General features: G+C 40.5%; 1 protein-coding gene across 6 annotated transcripts in view; it reads left to right on the forward strand.

Moving 5' to 3' along the window:
• Positions 1 to 25,217, forward strand: part of astn1 (astrotactin 1) — a 423,848-nt gene that overhangs the window by 381,567 nt on the left and 17,064 nt on the right. For all 6 annotated transcript variants that reach the window (XM_035171471.2, XM_035171474.2, XM_035171470.2 and 3 more), the window contains one exon: positions 22,711 to 22,846. In XM_035171471.2, the coding sequence (XP_035027362.1) occupies positions 22,711 to 22,846 (136 nt within the window). The remainder of the gene's footprint in view (positions 1 to 22,710; positions 22,847 to 25,217) is intronic.

Consider the following 25,217-nt stretch of genomic DNA (forward strand, 5'->3'; position numbering starts at 1 on the left):
AATGCTGTATTGTGGAGAGACTATCCAGTCAGGGAAAATATCTAATTATGTTCAGGCAACTGTATCTGCATAAATTATACCATGTAGTGCTTATGCAGGAGCTCTGAGGCCATTTAAGTGGTTTTTCATTGCAACTTCTTACAACAAAGGGAAGGTGCCGCCCCATCACTCTCAATGTGTGCAGGATGTATGCATGACATAATATTTTGCCGGATAATAAATCAGGAGTCATGAATGATGGATGTATCGCAGGACCCCCACACCATTATTAATGATACTTTAATGAGCATTGATGTAACTGTGTAATGTAGTTCAAATGGGATCCCCATTCTGGACAAGTGACAAGAGATTGATCAATGAGAGCAACCAAAGCTGCTTTCAGACGGGCACTGGACTCAGCAGTTCCGCTGGATTTTTTTGTTCTGGATTATCTACTGACTTTCTCCGCCTGGCCTTCTAGAATGAAGTCCACAGAAATCCAGGAGAAATCTGTACACACGTAGAAGACATAGATGAAGATATCTAGAACATTTGTGGTGACGCCGGTTTCTGTGATCTTACATATATCTATTCTATATCTATTCGAGTTAATACGTCACTTCCTGCCTCTGTCTGCTGCACCCGGCTGCTCCACCTCTCTCCTTAATAATGCAGAGGATTTGCTGCTGTTGTGCATGTGTTACTGGCAAACTCTGGACCAAATTCTCTGGACTTTACCAGCAGGTGATCTCTGAAAACGGCTATAGACTTGTTTTCTTCAATATCCAATGTGTGTATCATTGGGATAAACAAATAGAGATCTTGCTAGTTTTCTACAGTTCTTACGTTGCCTTAACGCGTTGCAGTTCCATGCTTAGTACACACATGGCCAGCTTTCAAGCTAACGTGCCATGCTAGCTATCAATAAAATGCTTAAGAGAAGTGTGGCACATGTCGATGCCACCGGGGTCTCCCAAACACAGCCGGAGACAAACAGATCGCTTTTCGGCATCTTTATTATCTCAAACATAAATTCACAAAACTTCTAATTTAAATTACCAGCAATTTCTGCTGGTATCTAGCTTTGCAGCTCGGCTCTGTCCAGTCTCTCTCCGTGTTCCTCTCGTCTCCCTGTGGCAGGTCTGCTGCTGTCACTTGAACCAGAGGATCAATCAGCTAACAGCCCTCAGCTGCCCTGGTACAGGTGGAGGTGCTCTCTGAGCCTCCTCCATGCTTACAAGAAGTACACAGGAAATACAATCAGGATAAACACACCAGGTTCGCCAGCTGCTTCTGCCTCTGCTATCACATTGTGATTTGATTGGCTAGTGTCTGTTCTTGAGTGTTTGTTTGTACATAATTTGGCGACGCAACGGAACCACAATGCAGCTCTGCAATGCATGACATTCATGACATCGCCCCATTCCAAGTGAATGAGCAGAGTTTCAGTTGACACGTTTATCGCATACATGTGAGTCCAACGTTAGTGATTGTAGGGAGGCTTGAGACTTTAATACTATATAATGTAATATATTATTCTTCCTGAGACAAATGAATCTGTGAAAATGCAATGGATGAGGAGCTCATGTTTGTAGCACATTCAGATCTATTTTTGTTTGTTGATCTCTTTTCCCTGCTCCTCTCCCACCCACATGGCTGCTGTGGGTGGGAGAGGGGAAAGAAGAAAATGCTATAAGACTGCTAAATGAAGGTAGAATCTTCTCATTCAATTTCAACCAATTGTTCTCGCTAGGATTTGCATGGTAACCCAGTTTAAATTTGTTGTTTTTACACCGGTACCGCTGCTATCGGAAACTGTTTGATGCTACTTCAATATCTAAATTAATATTTCTTCCCAGTATTTAATCCCCAAATGGCTCGCATGATAAATTCCAGGAGGACAGTGAAAACAGATCATCCATTTACGGGAAAAGATCAGAACAGACATGACTGATCATCTGTGAAGAAACAAAAAAAAGAACAAATATCTGCCCTTTACTTTCTCTGAAGTCTCATCAGAAACAGATGTTAGAATATTCCAATTTCTACAAAACAACCTTTTTTGTGTACAGAGCATATATTCATTAACGGCTGCATTTCCTGTATTTTTTTGTGTTTGTGGTTATGTAATGGTAGATAAATCAACAGTACATGGAGCTGATGATTATGGCATCCAAGTAAGATCTGGAGCTGACAACAGTTTGTTTGTGTAGTAATCTCTTCCTTAACAAGCTTCAGGCACACAAGGTGAGATCATACTGTAAGAGCACACATACACACACGCATGTGCTCAGTCCCCGGCAGATGTGGGGAAGCTTCACAAATAGGAAGTCTGCTTTAAGTCAGGCCACCACTCGGCTGGACAAGACTCGCTGTGAAAACAAACATCCCTCGAGCTGTGAGCAATACAATGAGGTAACAGCTTTGATCACCTGGCGAGGTCGAGGTTTGCTCAAGGGTCAGTGGAACAAGGGATCCAATCAATAAACACATTACTCACCTATCTACATTACACACACCGACGCAAAGGGTGACTGAAATGTGTGTGTGTGTGTGTGTGTCACCCCAAACCTAAACCAGGCTGAGCTTCTTCTCAGGACCAGTCACTTCCTCTGAGCTGCCACTGCATGCATGACCCTCCCCACCTGCTTCCTCTTTACTGCAGTGAACACAACACTACAGTATGTCATCTTGAGCAATCAGAAGTCGAAAATTTCCTGCAAGCAATGTCTGAAATACAATTTTCAACAGGGGGCGGCATATAGCTCACCTGAGAGAGCTGCAGCTCCATGCAGCTATGCGCCTCTGCAGCGGCCCGGGTGCAATTCCAACTGCGGCCCTTTGCTGCATGTCGTCCCCCATTCTCTCTGCCCCCCCTTTCACCATTAAATCTCGTTTGGTCCTGTCCAATAAAGGCCCTAAAAAAGCCCACAAAAATATACTTGGGGGGGAAAAAAATTGACATCAGCATTTCCAATTTTCTTAACTGTAATGTTGATGTTTCGACCACATCACCCACCACACCACTTCCCCCTAATTTCCTGGGTCCAGGTTGCACAGAAGGCAACAATGCAGAGGCTCCTGGAACTAGACTCATCCACTCCACCTGTCAAATCCTGACCCCCCCCGGCATGTATTTAAGTCTCCAGGAAGGTCTACATGAGGCATTCTTTTCATAAACCTGTCAGTGCAACTATCTGAAATGATGATGGATGCGTGGTGGCCACCATCTCTTAGTCAATCATTCCCACAGGGTAGCAGCTTACTTTCAACACAGTGGTGTCAGTCCCCAATTGTGCACTCACAGATATGGCCTCGGACTTGGAGGTGCTGACCCTCCCGACTACTGCATATCCTAAACTTGTCCCTCAATGCAAGTACTGTATAGAGTCCTCTGAACAGCGGCCCAGTTAATGTAGACTGCATATTAGAGATGTGTATGATTGGTCTACTCAATGATTAATCATCGCTACCATTGCTAGTTAAACCCAGAAATACTTATTAGTTAAACTTATTATTGACATTCTATAAATGGACAATGCTGATCAACTGTTGTATGTGAGAAGTTAGTAATCCAGCCCTCCTCTTCCCGGACTAATTCCCAGATGTTGTAAGCAAACAAGGTGAAAAGTGGGACAGATTGCATCTCTTGAAAACCACCACAGCTATTCTATAAAATGAGAATAAGCTTGTATGCCAATTGTACTTAAACTGGCATACAACCACCATTCAGCACAGGCATGTGGACCATAACCTGCAATATTTACTTTTAACCATATCAATTAAACTTTGCTCAATTTTCACTGATTTCTGAAATCGAATTTTATTCAAATCAATGGGGTAAGTAATCATTAGAACCATCTCTACTGCTGATCCAACTTACAGAAGGTGGTCATCAGTTGACAGCTCTGCATTTCTCCAGTGTCCAAGAGACAGATACTCCAGATGTTTTATTATGACTGCAAACGTGGTCATCATCATCATCATCAATGTTTGGCCTGGTGTTCTACTCCTACACTCACGGAACATGTTGGTTAGCACATCATAGTGCAGTTCAATAAGAAAATACCACTAGATTTTAAGCTGCCAGACAATCCAGGTTTCTCGATCTCTACAAACAGGAGCATTGATGTCTCCCTGTGAAGTCTCAAATTGGAGCTCTCTCCAGAACCCCACCAAGGGTTTCCCAGAAGGCTGGCTTCTTGGAAACTTGTTCAGTACATAAACAGCTGAGAGTCCAAACTTTCCTGTCTGCAACAGGTATTGGTAAGGGGTGATCTCTCCTCTTCTACTTGACTGTAAAAATCGGTATATCATGTAGCCTACTGAGCATTCTCTCACCACATGGTGTCCCTGGACAAATCCATAAATAAAGAGACCACTATGCCTATCATGGAGTTCAGGCCCGGTCCAGAACCAGTGCTGTGCTTGCAGGTGTCCTGACAGTATGAGGTCAGAAATGCACATGCTCCTTTCCCAGGAAAAACATTCCATGTTTCACACAGCCAGGATTTAGTCCAATAACAAAAATGTGTCTGCCAACATTCACCTGCAAGCAACCTCTCCACGTTCGTCTTCATCACCAGGCACTAATCTACTGTGACAGACTTCACCACAGGTTGTTTCTCTCAGCACAGGGCTGCAGGAAACTGTTCATGATATCACATGACGGGACATTTTGATACAGAGTTCTTGTTTCTTTTGTTTGTAGACTTTATCAACTGATGGATGCCTGCACTGTATTGTATAGTATGATTTACGTATGTCATGCTCTTTTTCAAGCCATCTTTTGTTCAATGTTTTTGGTCATTAACGTCTCAGTTACTTCTTGGAAAGTTAGTCACATTTATTATTAACTAAATAATGTAAATTATACTAACTTACCATGTCATTTATATGTATATTCATTGATAAAATACTTACTATATTATGACACTATATATAAAAAGATTGTTTAAAAGCCCGAGATCTGTATTCCTTTCACTTCTCTCCCTTCTCTCCATTTTTAAGGAATGACCTAATATATACAAGAACACTTATTTTTTGTTGCTATATTTTTGATGGTCATTGATAATGTAATATTAAAAAAAAATACTGACTCACCCTTCAATTCAAGATTAAACTACAAGCACAAGCAGCGGATGGGAGATGTAATTCAAAATCTTCTAAAAAGGGAGGGCAGCACTGAAAAACGTTAGATACAAGGAGACTCAAACTGTGGTGGCAACTGACACTTAACTCAGTGTCTGTAGCACAAGTTAGCATCTACGGTCATATCCGATAGCAGCTTTGAACTGCCAATTACAGAGGGGCCATTTGGCTAAGACCAACATTGAAAAGTTGATGGGCCTCTTCCAGCATCTTCATGAAGAAGATAAATGTTCTATATGTCAGAGGCTAAAATGCACTGGTAAGTCAGTCTTTCTGGCATGCTGTCATGGAATTAATGGGAAACACTTCAGCACTAACATTTCTGATTCATACCCAGCCCTGCTCCCTGTCCATTCTCTATGTGGAATGGTTATTCTTCTTGTAAATACCACATGCAGCACTCTCTGGTGCCCTGTGCAAAACACCTCTTACAGTACATGCACATGAACAGCAGAGAGCACTGTGATTGTTCTGATAAATGAGGCTTTTTGTTGCATTCACTCTCAGTGTTAGTTGCCAGAGTATATGAAGGGAGTCTAGTTACTGAGCTATAACTGTTGCAGGGTTAGGTCCTCACAACCTCATAACCAATTATAACCAATTTCAAACCTTACCAGTAATCCAGTCTGTCAGCTGCTTGAGTATAAGGGCTGAAGCACTTTCATTGTTGTCAGTGCTGCAATGTAAACCAGGTTATTCAGTAGTGTGTGTAAATGATGAGCTACTGTGCTAACTTGTAACTGCTGCTGACTTAACACTGTATTTTTACTGAATGCATGAATGCAGAAATGTTGAATTGAACCAAATAGTGTACATATTCAAATATAAGCTAAGATTAGATTTTGTAGAATATTTGAGCAAAAATTTGATAAAACATTAAAAACAATGACCCAAGACATGAAAGGTTTGTCCTTTCTAGCTGTGTAGTAGCATGTGGCTCTAAGGATGCCACTCAGTCACTTCACGGCTTTGGTCCAGGGTAACGTCATTTGACATTCTGCACAGATTCAAGGATACATGATGAATGGTGATAAGTTTGGTGATCACTTGACTTTTCATCTAGAACTAAAATCAGGTTTGCGCTTCCATCTGTCCAATCCAATACTTTGGGGTTTTGAGCAGTTAACGACAGCTGAACTGTGTTTGGTGCTAGTTAATGAGAAATACCATGGGATATGTTAAACAGAGACTTTGTCATTGAGAGAATGATGTCATGCTGACATTGTATGAGATTAGCTGACACAATATTGAGCTTAAAACATTATTGTGCAGTACAACCTCAAAAGCTGCTGGTGTTGCTGTAGACTTAAATGATCAGAGTCTAAACTAGAAACAAAAAAATGGAATACCATTTTAACAGAGAAAACACAGCAATGCATGTTCTCCCACTGGTGTTGATTGAAAAGCATTCCCTGACAATAGAACGAGACACTGGATTTAACATGAGAGCTGAACAAATGATGGGCAGTTAGAAAAGTTTCAAAATGTATACACCTACAATGCAATAGACCAGTGGCGAATATATGCGCTAGCCTCAGGGAGAGATACGGAGCGGGTCACAGAGGTCTAGTAAGACTGTTTCTTTTGTATTGGAAAAATTAACTAAGTGTGGTTGAAACCTATTTTATAGTTGAAGAGTAACTTTTTGCATACCTGTCTAAGACTCCATGACCTGAAATGTTTATGACCTGAAACCTGTATGACCTTTCTATATACCTGTTTGACCTTTCCATTACTTATTGACTGTCCAAAGAACCCAATGGAAATGTTTGCAAATCAGTTTCCTGTGCATTAATTCCTGTCTCAAACTGCGCCTACAGAACCAGTCTGAACTGGTTCTGAGAGACAGCCTTAGTCCTCCTATATACGATCCTTGCATTTGACTGTTCTCCATCCTCACTCTGAGATCCCTGTGACTCTCTGTGTTGATCCTTTCTGCAGAAAGCCCCTATTAAAATACACGTAGATAACTTTGGTGTTTCCAGCCTCTTGTATTCCCAGATTTCCATCACAATTTGGTGTCAGAAGTGGGATCGCACGTCTGGACGCTTCTGGACTCGGTGTCTACGGTTGAGTGGCTTTCTTGGGAAAATAGTTTCCAACCTTAACCTCCCCAGTAGGACGGGTGAGATGCAGGGACCGAGACCCGAGCCCGGATCGTCTCAGCGCTGGGATCTATCTGGTGAGAATCTGAGATTTCAAGTGTAATTTATACCAGCAAACATAGTGTTACGGAGAAGTTGGTCTAAGGGGATTAGATCTCCAGACGGTTGAAAGCCAAGGTTTAGAAGAAACCTGGAAGGTAGACTGACGAGTTAAGTAGACTTAAAGAGTTTTGTTGAGAGCACAACCACAGAAAGGACATAAAACTGAGTTGTATTTGCATTGTTGAAACAAAACTCCAAAAGCGCGCTATGTAGAGAGCTTCTTTAAGGCACTATGATTCATGTTGGTTAGGCAGGATATTTGAAGGTGTATTTAAAAAAAATTTTTTAAAAAGAGACAAATTGAGAAATTACCAGTGACCAAGTAAGTAAAAGGAAATTACTATTGGTTATATTATATCGGGGATATTACAATATTTTGAGGATATTCATATTACTGAGTTTCCTATTTGCTCCTTACGAAAGCGTTTTGGAGATTGATTAAAGACTTAAGGTAACTAAAACTTAACATACATTTTTTAAATATGGGTAAAAGTAACAGGAAAGAAAAATTTGAAGATTTGAATAATGGAACTGATCTGAGTAGTCCGAATATGAACTTCATGTGGAGGAACTATGGTGACACAGCACTAAGTCTGATACAAGTGCGGACGCAAAAGAAGAGGATTTCAAGGAAGAAGGGGAGACGGCATGTGGAATGATGATCGGGACATTTGTTTTCACTGTGGAGAGAAGGGACATTGGGCAAAAAAATTGTCCAAGGAAACAGCAACCAGGCTGATTGAACCGAGGCGGGGATGGAGGAGAGGGAGGAACCAGCAACTTTGAACAGAGAACGAGGCCGTGAGGAACACTTCACACATCAAGAGGGTGAATGCACCACACCAACACAAACAATTATCATAGAAGTAAAAGATTTTTCAGAGAAGAAAGACAAACTACTGATAGGAACCTATGTTAAATATCAATGAGATGTATATGCTAATATGCCAACGCACACACTTACAGTGCTAGGGAAAGAGATTATATTCCTTTAAAATTGAGGAGCAACACATTCTGTCATCAAGAATGATATGTTTGACACACCTTTTAAGATGAATGGATGATTTGTTAGATCTGTGTTAGATTCAGGAAGCACCGTGGTTGAAAAATTCACGACTCCCTTAATATGAGGTGATATTATAATATAATATAATATGAGGCATCACTGTAAAATTCAAGTGTTCATTTTTGCTATCCTCATGTTGTCCAATTAATTTGATGGGAAGAGATGTAATGTGTCTTTTGGATATTTCTATCGTTTCCACCCCATCAGGAGTCATAGTGGTCCGAACGGCTGATCTGGATCCACCACAGATTTACACATGCATTAAGTGTAATGCTGATTCATTGTTATATGCATATGAATGGAAGCTCTGTTCATCTGTTGTCACATCAATCAACATTGATCTAGTGGATAAGGCACATTCAGTCACACTAAGAACAGACACCACGTGTATGCATCCAGAAGATTTACACTGCACTGCACACATACACGAAGGGAAAGATGCATGTTTTGAAAAAGGATGGTTTAGAGAAAGTTGTGAAGAAAGTTGTGTGAAAGAGAATTTAACACTAAGTTGCATGTTCTGGAATGAACATAGATGTGCTGTTTCTGTAATTTTACTCAAACCAGAAAATAAGTCACCCTCTCAGTTCCTTCACAGATGTTCAGAGGATGCTTTCCTTTTTTGATGTTCCTGGTTCACACTCACATGTCTTGCTGTCAAAGCACAAAAATGATGAATGGCAAGACTTGGGACCGTGGATAAATAAAAAAATGTTTAATGCTGACATTTGGGAATAGACATCAGATCCTGTGGTTCAGTATAATCTAATTTTGAAAGTGTTTAGAAAATGATTTACATCTGTTGTTCACACATTCAGGAAAGTTTAACTGGTACCAGACACACATACAGACGCCCAATATGTATATTTACATTATACAAACAACATTTCAAGGGCTCAAGGTAATCATGATGTGGGTTTAATTTAAAACAATGAAACCTGTGGTTATCACACCATAATCTGACAATATCCACTGAAACAGAAAGCCATCGATGGTATTACACCAGTTTTCAACTCTCTATTGAGGGCAGGTGTAATTGTTCCTTGCAAGGATTCACTAGTTCCGGTGAAGAATATTTTTGATAAATCACCACCTGATGATTGGCAATTCATCCAAGATTTTCAAGTTGTCAATGCCACAGTACAACAACGCGCTCCGTCTGTTTCAAATCCTGAAACAATCCTTTAGCAAGTTCAGCAGGATAGTAAATGGTTCTCATTTTTCAGCATTTAAATTGATAAAGACAGACAATACTGGTTTGCGTTTGAGTCTAACAGAGAAAGTTATACATTCACATGCCTTCGTCAAGGCTATTGTGAATCACCGACCATTTACAACCAGGCACTAAAAGAAAGCTTGAGATCATTAGAGATAACACCAGGAAGAGCACTTTTACAATATGTTGATAATGTAATGATTTGTGCTCCAACTAAAGAACAATGTGAAAAGGATTCTGTGGCTCAAATTAAAACATCTAGCTGCAGAAGGACATAAGGCAAGCCTGAAAAACTGCAGTTTGTAAAAGAACAAGTTTAATTTTTAGGGCATGTGATCACAGCAGAGGGCAAATCCTTCTCCCCCCAAGAGAGTAACGGCAATTTTAAATATTCCTAAACCTGTTACAAAGAAACAAGTGATGTCATTCCTGGGAATGTGCTTATATTGCAGATCATTTATTCCTAACTATGCTGTCCTCGAGGCGCCCCTCAGCGCAATCGCACACGGGCAAGGCCTACAAGCATATAGTATTGTCATATGGGCTGATGACACAGAGAAAGCTTTCACTGACTTGAAACTGACCTTACAATTGACCCTGACTTTAGGACTACCAAACCCTGACCGACCTTTCACACAGGCAGTTGACGAGAAGGGGGGCTACATGACATCAGTGCTACTTCCAGACCATGAGGGCAAACAGAGACCTGTGGCATTTTTCTCAACGAAACTTGATCCTGTTGCTGCAGGACCTCCTTACTTGTCTTAGAGCTGTAGCAGCTTCAGATAACACTGTCATGGCATCCAAGGATTTAGTAGGATACTCCCCACTCACCCTGCTGATCCCAAATGCTGTGTCTATGATGCTATCGATAACATGCTATTCTGTTGGAAATGCTTAACATCACTGTGAAAAGCTGTAATGTTCTAAACCCAGCTACTCTTCTTCCAACAGAAGGAGATGGTGAACAACATAACTGTGTAGTAACAATAACCGAAGTTTGTTTCCCCAGACCAGACTTACAGGAAAACACCTTTGCAGAATCCAGACTTTGAACTGTTTGTGGATGGATCAGTATCTCGCAATTCAGACACAGGAGAAAATCAAGTTGGTTTCTCTGTGGTAACAGCACATGATACATTGATTGCACGACCACTCCCTACTTCTCTGTCTGCACAAGCAGCAGAGCTCACTGATCTCATTGAAGCATGCAAATTGGCTAAGGGGAAAAGGGTGAAAATCTACATTGACAGTAGATATGCATTTGGTGTAGTACATCATTTTGCACGATTTGGAAACAGAGACAAACCAATTGTATATCATGCTCTCGCGTCTCAGATGCTTGATGGTATCCTCCTCCCCAAACAGGTTGCAGTATGTAAATGTGATGCTCACACTTCTAATAATGACCCGGAGTGGATGCAACAGCAAGAGCAACTGCTCGCCAGCCACTACCTGCTTCACACATTCTCTTTCAGGTCGACTCAACCACCCCCACGGCTCACTTACAGGAACTCCAACTTACAGGACCGTACCAGAACCTGCTAACAACACGCATAGCAGTAGAGGTCGCTGAAATGACAACGTGGATTCCAGTCACTGCAAGAGAGTTCCAGGACCAGACCATCCACACACTGAATAAAGCCAGGCCTGTTTGGCCTTAGGGGAACTGTACTTTTCCTTCTATCAATAACTGTATTAGTTGTTTTCCCAATCATCTGAATATTGGGCCAGCTCCTCAGTCAGGTCTTTATGACTCCTTGCTTCCTTCTACAACCTTGTATCACCCCATTCAACGCGAGGGTGACACAGGATTGTAAGAAAATTGTTGATGATGCATTTAGAATCCTTGTGAATTGATATATTGGATGTTTTACTGTAGTAGTGCATTCTTTTATGTTGTCATAAATGACAAAAAGGAGGGAAATGTATTGGAAAAATTAACTAAGTGTGGTTGAAACCTATTTTATAGTTGAAGAGTAACTTTTTGCATACCTGTCTAAGACTCCATGACCTGAAATGTTTATGACCTGAAACCTGTATGACCTTTCTATATACCTGTTTGACCTTTCCATTACTTATTGACTGTCCAAAGAACCCAATGGAAATGTTTGCAAATCAGTTTCCTGTGCATTAATTCCTGTCTCAAACTGTGCCTACAGAACCAGTCTGAACTGGTTCTGAGAGACAGCCTTAGTCCTCCTATATACGATCCTTGCATTTGACTGTTCTCCATCCTCACTCTGAGATCCCTGTGACTCTCTGTGTTGATCCTTTCTGCAGAAAGCCCCTATTAAAATACACGTAGATAACTTTGGTGTTTCCAGCCTCTTGTATTTCCAGATTTCCATCACACTTTTTAGCTCAATGAACCAGATTTTTTAGATTTTTATTATTTGTTTTCCTTAGTGCCAACCGACGTTGTCAGATATTACATTAGCAGATATTGCACAACTCCAATGTATAAAGCTCCAAAAGGCTGAACACAATGTTTTCATACTGTATATGTAGAACTTCCTAAACCCTGTAAACAGACTTTGATGTATATTGGCACACTAAACCCTTTGACATGCCAATAGTCATTGTAAGACGTGCACTGTGTCTGTGCTCTATTACATGACAAGTAATAGTACGAAAATGCAAAAGAGAGAGCTATATTTCATCGTACAGTGATTACTGGTCAGTGAAAACAAGGAGAGAGATCCATAAGAGTTTCCAGTTGTCCCTAACAGAAGGAAAGAATGGGTTGTAAACAGTAAGAAACAAAGGGGTATAATCAGGAAAGCACACCTTTACGTAACCGCCATCCTCTGTTAAATGAATCAATATCCATAAAAATTAGCCATCTTTCTATCATTATATGTCATTTGATGCTGAAAGAAGTGACTGGCCAAGCGGTCTTCACCATCATCTTCCGACCGTCAGCTAGGTGTAATATCATTGTTTTTCTAGTTTTGGTATTCCTGCTGTATTTCCCTATATTTTGTACTTGAGAACTAAATCCACAACAATTCATCAAGGCCCACAGTGTCAGTTCACAAGTTCATAAACTGGAAAATCTGCCTAATTTGAATGGCACACTGGGGATTGTGCTTCAGTAAGTACACTCAGAAAAAACAAACATTTGGAGCCAGTTGGTGTGAAAAGACACAGTTGCAGACATGCGTGAGACAAACGGCTGATAGACAGCCTAAAGCCTCCAGAAGCACTTAAAAATGTTGTCATTGTGAATTGTGCATTGCTCAATTTAGAGGGGGAATGACAGATTAAGAGAAAGTGAGAGGGAAAAGAAAGTAAGAAAGTGGAAATGTTGAGAGAAGCCAAAATCTTGACTTTCCCCATACAATCCACAAATAAAGGACTGGTATGTTGACATGCAGCTTTTTTTTAATGATATTATTTTCAAACTACACACTTGGTTACAAAGTATGAAGCCTTCAGACTTCAGTGTGTGTTATTGACTGTTGTATCTCCTTTTTGTCCAAGGTGTTTCATTCTTTCACTGACGTATTTGGCCAAATTTACGGTTGGCGTGCAAAGCTCTCTCATGGCAATTGCTATCCGTTTGGTCAGATGCATTTCTTTCAAATTATAAAACAATTTCTCGCCCCCGTGAAGATGTAATGTTCTATGAATTATGCTGCCGTGACGCAAATGGCAGCTGAGCTGCATGCATATCAAACTCAAATTGGGTGAAAACACGCACAGATTAGAGGGTTGTTCCTCCATCTCATTCACACGAGGCCGTTTTTTTAAATGATACCTTTAGGCAATCCCATCCTCTTCTGTCCAACTCATCATCCTTATCTTTCACCTCCTGTTCCTGCTGTTCAACAATTACTTCCTCACATCCAATGGGGTGCTGCTCCTAAGAGATTAGAGTCAACTCTCTCCATGTGGCCAGTCGTCATGATCTGGTAGTGGTTGTGACCAGCGTTTAAGTGCCAAGAAACAACAGTGAAGGGTTTGTGGGTGATCTGTTGCTGTTGCTGTGTTGCTGGTCTCTTTATTCAATGGGAAGGTAGACAACCAATCCCAGATGTTGTTTGTGAAAGGTTTCGCTGCCAATTTTGTTAGTTTTGTGTGTGTGTGTTTATGTGTGTGTGTGTGTGTGTGTGTGTGTGTGTTTGCGTGACTGCCAATTACAGCTAGTTACAAGGAAGCTGTCTACTTTAGCCGAAGTGGATGAAATCCCAGGCAACCCGTAGTGAAACCTGCTGCATTTAAGCTCAAGGGTTTACCTTTGTATGCAGCATCAGTGTTTGTGCATGATGTGTGTGTGTGTGTGTGTGTGTGTGTGTGTGTGTGTGTGTGTGTGTGTGTGTGTGGCGTTGCTCTGTAAACGTCCCGTTTGCTCCCTCTCTCTGTCTCTCTCTCTCGCACCTCTCTCGGTTCATCAAGTTCATGATAGTTTCCTCTCTAAACCTGACTCCTGTTTTAGTGGAAGAGTGCTTTCATTGTGAGATATGGTGGAATCATAGTGTAAGAAAATAATTAGTTTGCCACTTGTATTCAAGTTTTGGACGAGCTAGCTACAACCTAGTTGCCATTTTGGTCTAATGAAGGTAGGACTTCATTCTACAATAGTTTTAGCTACTGAGTGTATTTCTATAACATTTTCATTGTAGTTTTGAGTGATACAAATTGCTTCCATGCCTCCAGGACTCGTATGGCATTTAAATTCCATGTTTTCCATAGCTCAAGCAAGAGTCACACAACTATATAAACTTTATTTAAAATACCGGTCATATTAGCTTTTTGCTAATGCTATTAAAATATAATGTGAAATATGCTTGTTTGCTTACATTCTAAGGGTTGGATAAGAAGACTGATATCACCCTGTAGAGAGCTGGAGTAAGGATGTGATTAGCCTGGCTAAGCTTAGAGACTGGAGCAGCTACTCCAGCTGGTTTTGTCCAAAGACAAAGATCTTTATGTAATTATAATTATGTTGTCATCTATAGAATTGTCTGCAGAAAAGTAAACGTAAATGTACTTCTGCAGTATATGAGAGTATCTAATGTCTGATAGGCATTAAGAAGCCAGAGTAAAAGCATTGTCATCATTAAAACACCTGTCCTTTCGATTAAGAAGCTGAGAAAAACAGCAGTGGATTGGCTAGAAGGCTCTACACACACACACACACACACACACACACACACACACACACACACACACACACACACTCAGGCACACTAAGGCTCCCAGCTTGCACAACTGAACTGACAACAGCAGGCAGAGCTTCAAAAGGTGAGACATCCCATAACTCACATCAGTCTCCTGGCAATCCTTGATTTTTCCAACCAATCATACGTTAAGAATGTTGAGGGTAAACAACTCCAGCTGAATGACAAGTTCCTCAGCGTTGTGGCTCTCCCACTCTAAAATTGGATCTCCACAATCTGTGTGGTGTGTGTCGTCTTATTTCTCTGCATATGGGACTTGGATTTACTCGGCGCAATATCAATCCATTTTTGGAAAAGACAAATAATTTGATCATGCCTTTGGTCCTAGTTGGTGTTGGGTCAGTGTAGGTAACACTCACTAATTGCATTTCCATCCTCGTGTTTTTCTGCTCAGTTTCAATTTGCACATGGAAAAAATAAAAAACATTGAAATTTCAAAAAACACAGCCCAACACAACACTGGGACAAAACAATACCACCTCCATGGTCAACTGTGGCTCGAAAAATACAGTCTACTGAAAATACAGACAGTGGGGACAGGCCAGCGGTCTCAGCAGGGAGGGAGGCCAGGAACTTAAGAGGCCACACAACAAATACACAGCCTGTCAACAAGCATTCGAGACAGATGTGCAACTCTCCAGGCAATGTGAGGATGTCACAAAACACAGCAGCACAATCTCATTCAGCTGACCAGAGACCAAGAGGACATGTTTCAGCCAGAAGCCCAATAGAAGTCAAATGAAGTTGGGAAAATACACTGAAATGAAAGTAGAACTTGTTAAGCAGAGGCTCAAACTGGGACATTAAAACACATACGCAAATGCATTCAGAACACAAGCCAGAAAGCTGGGGAAAGGAGACAGATATAACACCAACAAAGTACTCTATAAACCAGCAGAGCAGGAAAGTATTTTACATAGAAGTAAACAGAAGCTGGATTCTGATTTCTAGCTGGCAAAAAGGGGTTTTCAGCTGAGATGAGAAATGTCCACAACCTTGTTAAGGTTTTTTTAAATAAGCACTTGATAGCTACATACATGATATATTGCGAGTGCAGTGTTATAATAGCATGTCCAAAGAGTTTGTGGTGACCCATGTAGGAGACAAAAGCAGCATAGTTCATGCATTGCAGGGAATTGGCAGTAAGTGACAACTGGAAAGGATCTGAGGATCAGGGAAAACCAATTAGTTTGGCAAACAAAGCAATGTCTAATCCATTTTTGGCTTGGCTATCCCAATTTTGAAGAGGTATTGTTGATGCCACATGTGATTATTGATGACGTGGCTCCACTTTCTTACAATATCATTAAGTTTAGCCAAAATATTAGGGATACTAATGCTGCCATCTTGTGCTGAAAAAGTGATTTAGTGCTAGACTGCACAGTAGACGTTGGAGGATATAGGTCCCACCAAAACTTTCCCTCGACCAATTGCGAGCCAATCTCAGCCGTCAATCATGACATTTCACCTAGTTTTTGTAACATCAAAGAAGCGAATAAAACCAAACTTACTGGAAAAATTTGAACTTGAATTTAAAGACATCAGTGTGATAAGAACTACTTTGACAAAAAATATTTGAGAAAAATGTATTTGTGTGAATTGACTTTTTAGTTTGGCCCATGTCCCATCCACAAACTTGAGAGAGGCAGGGTTTCTTACCTGTACTGATCAAAACCCTTTGGCCTCACTTTTGTGGAGCTGTCTTGTTGTCCATCTTTACATTCAGTCTATGATGTATAATGTACTTAGAGAATGAATTCCCCATTGCCTTTGTAAAAACAACACTTGGTTATCATTGTAGGTGGTAAGCTAGTTAGCTAATATGCTAATAGCTAATATTAATCCATTTTCTCTTGTGTTTTTGGTCTCGTAAATTCATAAAAAAAAAGACACAACTCTGAACTTTTCATATAAAAAGTATTGTTCTTGTTAAAGCGTCATTCACAATGCTTTGACGTGCAGAGCTTTGGTTGCTAAGCTATGATTGGGCAATCATGCTGTTTGGTTATTGGCTTTAATAAACAAATTACTAGTGCTGTTATTATTCATCATTTTTTCAAGATGTCACCCACAGCCAATTGGAGCCGGTCCAGAGCACTCAACTGCTGATCCACATCAAAGGCGTGAATTGGAAGTTCTTAGTCTAACTGTGGCATGCAAGAAAGTGAAATTTTATGGATGTTGTTCTGATTTTCAATTGATTTGACAGCCTGCGCTCACAAACAGATCTTTGCCTTTAACCGTAAATTTCAAAATAAGCAACATTTTATTTCAATTTCATGCTTTAAGTTCCACGTTCACAGTATCTCCCATGGTGGCTGCCGGAGATCTTTGATGCCCATCCACTATCAGGATAGAATTTCCTGCCGCGGCCAAATTTACTGATTTTTCTAAATCGAGAGATTTGCAGCATTTCCCAGTGGAACCTTTCAAAGTCTACCAATGTCATCTCAGGATAAGCCGGCTGGCCAGGGCTGTAGAAATGAAATGCAAGATCGTGTTCCTCAGATGGTGGGGAGTACAGCCTGTTCAAATATATTTTAGTACTTTTTGATAAATAAAAAGTGTGCTCATTTTTATTGCCAACAGTTGTCACTTCCAGGATGGCATAAATCATCAAACCTTCATTTTCTTTCTGATTCAAAATGTCATTTGGCTACTGCTTTGCCACAATTTGTAATCCCTTCACTATATTAAAGTCATATTTCTCTTTTATCACAAATTGTATCTGAATAAATGTTAAGCAGTGTAGATTATGTGGATTTTTACTGATAATTGCATTGTAAACCATGTTATGAGGAAAAATGACTTGTGGCTCACATTAATTCAAAGGTATTCTTGCTCGGTCAAAGTTGTTTCTCAGAAGTTTTATGAAACTATCAAGTGGATGTGGATTCATAATAAATTGGCGGGGGAGCTATTTTCAACCTGGGCTGAGATTCATAATGACAAAATGTCTCAGGAATCAAGCTGCAGATGAAATAATCAGGTGAGAAAGATACATGCAAATCCAAAAGGTCAGAATTCTTCACATACTGTTTTCTTAAGAATTTTCAAGTTCACTGTAACCCTCACAAACTGGCCAAGTCAGCAGCCATCAAGGGTGCACTTCTCATTCACTTCCAGAAGTCTTATTTATTAGCTGTATGTCAGCAATCAGCACACTAGAAAAACATTTTGTCTATGCACTTTTTTCTCTACTTCTGTGGTGTTGAGTCATGTCCATAAATGCCATGGCAGCACACAGCGTTCAGTGTTAAACGTCCCCTTTGACTGAGATATTTGTTATAGTGGAATTAGGTGTGCTCCCTGCGCTGCTGGCCAGCAGGCCACCCACATCAAGCATTCCTCTCGGCATGACAGTGTATAGCGGGGTTCCTCAAACTATTTTTAACAGGCTGTGTGCTGCAGTTCTGCTGCTTTAGGCGGTTTATTGAGAAGGCTAGTAGGAAAGATTGGACGGATAAAAAAGTGGATGTGAGCACCTGAACCCACAAAGAAAAAATGTTATGTGTCTTAGTCCACCTCAGACTTTGGAGATCCAAAGGTTCAAAGTTATATTCCTGTTTTCAGACACTTGTATCTACACCAGTTCGGTGTTTTGATGGGCTTATTTTGTTGTGTTAGAGCTTAGTCTTATTAAAGCCTTCAAGGACATTTCATGCCAGCCTCCTCCTCCTCCTCCTCCTCCTCCTCCTCCTGCACAACTTTACACCATGTGCGAAGGCAGTTTGAGAGTGGGAACTGAAAGGGATGTGAATGTGTGAGAATGGATCATCCATCTGTACTTGGCTAACAATTTTCTAATCACAGTCCATTTGACACTGCCAAAGGCGAAGCATGTTCCTTGACATCAGTGTTTGAGGTGAAGTCAAATGTGCAATATGGTTCAGGAGAGCAATATAATGGTTTTTCTGGACAGATTTTCGAAAGGAAAGTTCCCGTTTATCCCAAGTTGGGGTCTCATGCTTTGGGCTTTTGGAAATCATTTTAGTAGACTTCGCTCAAAAAATTGATGCGATCTGGGAGCGCATCAACTTCGCTAAAATGAAGTCTGAAAGGGCGAGAAATACGAGCAGTTAGATGATCAGCCAGATTGTAACTAGCCAGGGGTTTATCCAGAATGTGTAAACCACTTCATTTGGAGACAACAAGTGCACATTATTTGTCTGCAATAATCCATCACTGCATGGAAAAATGTTTGTGCATATCTAGTTCAAGTAGTCGATCAAAGTTGAAGCAGAGGATTCAGGCTCTGACTGTGATTGATGTTTACAATAACTGTTTGGGTTATAAGTTGACCTTTTGCCTTTGTTATTCTTCTCCAAAATAGAGTCTAACACCAGGATTTATTCACAACCTTTCTGATAGTCTGACGGCCTGTAAGTTGTCTCTAGCACCATTGCCTTAGACAGAGTTTGGAGCTGACTTCGTACTGTCGTCACTGCCTCAGCGGTGTAAGACTGGGGAACGCGCAGTGAATGCATTCTTATTTGTTCATTCCAGTCCTGCCAAGTCAACAGACACAGTTTCAGTTTTCTTTTCTTTTTTTTAGAGGACATTATTTATTTTTGGCTATCAGGATATAAGGTTTAAAAAAACTAAATGAAAGTGTTTCAGAAACAACTTACCAACCCTACCTTTAAGAATTGTAATTAAGGCTAAAGTATGATAAGACCTCAGTTTTGTTAAACCACAAAAATCTGAAATCTTACTCTGTAAAACTGTCCTCACAAACACACAAAGGCATTGGTCCTCAAGTTGTATGACTGGTTGGACAAGGACAGGTACTTTTTGTGCCATTGTTAATAGATGTTTTGCATTTTGATCAAAATACTTCTTTGATTTTTTTTCTTTGTGATTTTTTTTTTGTATTTCTGCCACTGTCATGAGAATCATGGACATTTTATACTTGTTGAAATCAATGATAATCTTTTATTATTTTTGGTCATCAGATATTTGAAAAATGTTGTGAGCATTTTGTTTCAGTCAACACCAAGAATAAGTGTTTATGGTGAACTGGTTTGTCGCTTTCTACTGCAGCTGGAAATGAAATGAAAAGGAAAACAAATTGCTCCCATGCTGCTTTCTCCAATTTGCTTCTAGTCCCAGACTGGACTGAAAATGAGCGAACATCAATCCCCATCACATCCGCACTGTTTAAAGCATTTAAATATGTTTGACTTAGCCTCACGAGGGCCTGCATTACGAGACATTTGTGGTAAACACGTTTGTTGCATTATAAAGTAGTTCATATATTCACTAATATTAACTCCATTTCTAATGTAGGGATGCTTGGACAGACCTTAAGGGCATTGGAAGATTGATGTTGGGTGCATTTTCCTATGTAGAACTCGACCCGCTCAGATATTCAGAGAATTACTCGACATACTGTGCTTTTAACCTGTCCGCTCCGCTGAGATTTCAAACACTGTTTCCTTTTTATATGCCTCCTTACACACGAGACAGATATTCCAACCGGCTTCGCAATTAATATGCTAAGTGCAAAGCCTCACAATGTCACTTTTCATTTGCGTCTCCAGCCCTGTTTATACCTTTCACTCGTGTGTCGGCCTCTGCGCTGGGTAAACACCTCGCTCTGACAGCTTCTACACACCTTTTTTTTTCATCCTCAGGCTTCCTCCGGGGCACTTGGCCTGCAGTTTAGCAGCTGGTGACACAAGCTGGGGTTGACAGGGAAGACGCAGATGACCACCTTAGAGCGCCCGTCACTCACACATGTGCATATTTACACACACACACACACACAGAGGCAGAGCTCTTGTAGAAGAAAGGCACAGGTGATCTCCGCTAGAGCATCCATCACTTCACACACACATACAGTGTAAATACGCACAGACAGGCACTACTTGTGCAGAGGAGGGTCACAGATGACCACCTCAGAGCGCCCATCACTTCGCACACCTTTGCATACACACACAGTCTTGACTTTTCCGAGCGGAGGGTTTTTCCTCTTCACAGTGAAACACACACCCCGGTGGCCAAATGCCCTTTTGACGTACGCAGTGCCAGCTGGGAAAACATAACTGACTGCACGTGTCACCACCAGCCTGAGCTGCAGGAAGGGAGCCCAGAGCAGGGGGAGGTCACAGGGTTCCTTCCCTTTCATGTGCGAGGCTCAGGTGAATCCAGTGGCAAATCCAGAATGTGGCTAAAGACTATAAAAAGCTGGACTTCGTTTTTCATGCTTAGATAGATGGCAAAAAAACTTTATGGGGTGTAAAAAATGCCAGATTTTCAGCATGATAACACAAAAACTACTGGACGGATTATCACCAAACTTGTTGGACCGATGTGGAATGGGTCAGGGAAGCGCTCATAAAATGTTGGTGCAGACCTGGGTGAGGGGGCGGATCCAGGTCCGCCTAATCCAGGGTTTTCTTTGATTTCTCAGAGAATAATGGGAATAAGGATCTTGTTTAAGGGACTGATATTCATGATATATTATGTGTGCAATTTGGTGCAGATCTGAATAGAAATTCTGATCTAGTGAATTTATATGAGGTTTCATAAAGGGGGCTGGTTGGTGGAGGTATGTGCTCTACTGAGTGCCCTTCTAGTTTTATTGGTTTGTTTTGTTTTTTCGGTATGATTCTGATTTTCATTCGATACTATGTGTGTTAACACCGAAATAAAGAAAGTTGACAAGACTGAAAATAGTGCTTTACAAATAGTCCTTTTACCATTTATAATTGCATAAATGATTTATTTTGCATTTTTTTGCAATGCTGGAAGAAAAATAACCCCAACAATTCTCCTTCCAAGATTTCTTTTATAATCATGTTCCAATTGGAAACTTAAAAAAGAACACTGTGATTATATTTTGCACAGGACTATCTACTTTATTTTATTGGGCTTTTAAGGTTTTGATGCCTGCCTAATGTGAGGAATTGTTATATGTACAACTCAGGAGATGGCATCAGGATTGTTTTGGTCAGTACAGACAAGGATCTTGCAAAAAGTGGGAGAGATAAAACCAAGAGGTGGGAGAAAACTTTTAGCTGAAACGTTGGTGCTGTAAATCTCCTGTAGGAGATGAAGAGAAGAGAGAATTATTTTCCGTCAACATCTTCTGCCAAGGTGCCCTTCAACATCCACAGTAAATTGGAAGACTGTGAATGGACAGCGTGTGTAGAGCTGCATCAGTGGGTCACAGAAACCCGCTGTTCTTTTTACATCGCTCAGAATGAAGTTCAACTGTGGTATTTCTTTCTCTGGGCAGGTCTGATCCAGAACCTGATGCCTTAACACCGGCATCTGATCAGTTTATCAATAAAATGTCATTGTCGCACCTCGGGGAGACATTTTTACTAATGGTTGACACACTGACTGAATCTCTGCCTCAAGAAAGGGACAAAAAAAAAATCAACCCAGGTTTTGTCCTCACCACCAGCAGAACTCAGCGAAACAGCAATTGAAGTAGATGTAATGTACTTAGTGTGTCTTGTGGTAGAGCAAAGCAATGCTCATCTGTTTTGCATTTTGGTGAGATGTCTGTTTACAGAGCAGAGAGCCATGTCTAATGTTATTTTTATCAGCCCTTTCAAATAACAGACATGCGCCTGTGCTTCACATACTGTACGTCAGTTGCCCCGGGTGAAGTGTAGAGCGACTGTCCTCACCTTACTTCAGAGTAGTTTAAAAGCTTGAATTTGCTAAATGGTCTGTTTGTTTTTTTAAAACAGTTGCCCAACCGTCTGATTTGGTAAACAGGAGAAACCTGATTCAAATGGCTAAATCACTATTTATTTTATGACACATTCTTTTGCAACCCTGAGCTATTGATTCAATTAACCTCCAGTTGCATTTTCTTAAAATATGCATGAAACATTTTATGAAATTCTTCTCAATGGGAGCGTACCCCTGTCTTTTTCTCTGCTGCAGAAACCTTACTGAGCTTTGTGGACGACATCTTGTCTGGGGCCAGGTCTCCATGTGTGATGCTGGGGGACATCCCCAACCTGCTGTCCTCTTCAGTCAGTATGATCATTCGCTGCCTGGAACCTGACACCACGTACATGTAAGTTTCTTTTTTGTTTCTCCATCAACATGAGAACTAAACAACCTGATAATTGAACAAGCCACTGGACATCAGTCCAAATCTCTACTAATAGAAGTTTCTGTACTGTTGCTATATTTGTGTTGGTGCAGTCAGAAATGTCCCATTTTCACAATATACATAATATCCGTTCACTGTGGAAAAGTCACAAAAGGAATATTCATAGAACTTTTGAATGTACTTTCAATGGACACTATCATTAAACAATGCATTGCACAAATAAAATGAAGGAGCTCTTCAGAGTTTGAAAATTATCTTTTTTTTTTTTAGACTTGTTTTTCTCCTTGCGAAGTTTAAATGTCATTTCAAAGTCACAGGTTGATTGATGTCTCACACTGCACACATTTCATTTCCTGTCAGAAACCTGCCCGCTGTAAGTTCATCTCTTCCATCAGTACAAAAATAGTAGGTGTTACAGTGAAGGTCAGTTTTTGGTCTAGTATAAAGTGTTGTATAGATCACAGAAATAATAATTTGACTCTAGAATAATGTTTGTTCCCACAATGACATAAAAGTAAGACAAGAAAAGGCCGATTTCATTCCATGCTAAATGGTGTGGTATATGAGTCTGCAGAGAAAAGAAGTTTAACAATGTGATTCAGTGAACAAGACGCTGTTCAAGCCCACACACACACACACACACACACACACACACACACACACACACACACACACACACACACACACACGGACACACCGGATGCTCTCATACACATGCTGACACTTATCTCAACTACAGCTTGCCAGGAGTGAAGCCCGAGCAAGAGAGGAGGAAGAGAAAGGTAGCGTGGAGAAAGAAAAGCAGAAGACAGCGAAAGAAAGTTTTGAGGAGAGACAAAGAAAGAAAAGGAGGGAAGAGAAAGATCAAGAGCAAAACACAGATGGAAAGAGAGTATAAAGCAAATATAAAAAAAAGGGGGGCAAGTGGCCCGGGGATAGAGCCTCTCCAAACAGTTTAGATGTATGTGGGCTGACTGAGTGGCTACACATGCCCTTTTCATACCAGCATCACTGGTGCTTCTGCTCTCTCTGTCCTGCCTGGCAGCCCATTCATCTCTGCGAGCTGAGGCCTCATCTCTCCCTGCAGAGCAGTGCACAGGCCTTTGGAGAGATAGTTTCGTATGTGTTAACAAAACATGAAAACCCATAGTCTGCAACCGCATCTGAAGTCTTTTAAGATGTGTAACAATACTACACAATGCAGTACAGTACAGTACAGTACAATGCAATGCAATGCAATATATGCAATACTATACAAGACAATGCAATACAATACAATATATGCAATACAATACAAAACAATGTAATACAAGTAGTTACAAGACAATGCAATACAATACAATATATGCAATAGAAAACAATGCAATGCAATGCATTACAATATATGCAATACTGTGCAATGCTATACAAGACAATACAATAAAATACAATGTATGCGATACAATGCAATACTGTACAAGACAATACTATATAATCCAATGCAGTGCAATACAATATATGCAATACAATCCAATACTGTACAATACTATATAAATACAAAACAGTTTAATTCAATACAATACAATGAAATGCAATACTGTACAATACAATACAATACAATACAATACAATACAATACAATACAATACAATGCAATACAACTTTATTAATCCCGAAGCAATTTGGTGTTGTACAATTAAGAGAAAAATACAAGATACTGACAAACAATTGCAATTTCCTCAAAAGCTATAATAAATAAGATAGATAGATAAATATATAGATCAATAGATATATAAAATTGATTGAAAATCAATATATTTCAAAACAGCTCAGTTTGAAAAGGTTGAAATGTTTTAAAGTCTGTAGCATGAACGTCTCTTTTGTCACAGAAGCGTTCTCTTACCACCGTATGAGTGGCTGCCTCGTTCCTTGATGCTGCAGGACAATGCAAGATCCTGTGTGGCCACTAGGTGGGGATATCCCTTCAGTGACAGCTGATGATCTCTGTGGAGATGTGCCTGTCAGTGAAAGCTCTGTATTGATAACGCAGGCTCTCATCTCCGCCGAGGGGACTCTTCAAATTGAATTCACAGCAGCAGGAACCACAGGCAGCTGTCAGATGTTTGCTGCTGCTGATGTAATGTTGCTTCAGCAGATTCATCAAACTCCATCACCGCACATACAAGTGACTGGGTTTTTGTTTTGAAGAGAAATCCTTACTGAAAAACACTTTATCACTCACGATCATTGGATTTTTATTTATATTTGATATAACTCAGCCGTGTGTGTGTGTGTGTGTGTGTGTGTGTGTGTGTGTGTGTGTGTGTGTGTGTGTGTGTGTGTGTGTGTGTGTG

Source organism: Hippoglossus stenolepis, chromosome 11 (genome assembly GCF_022539355.2).
Source record: "Hippoglossus stenolepis isolate QCI-W04-F060 chromosome 11, HSTE1.2, whole genome shotgun sequence".
Taxonomy (NCBI): domain Eukaryota; kingdom Metazoa; phylum Chordata; class Actinopteri; order Pleuronectiformes; family Pleuronectidae; genus Hippoglossus; species Hippoglossus stenolepis.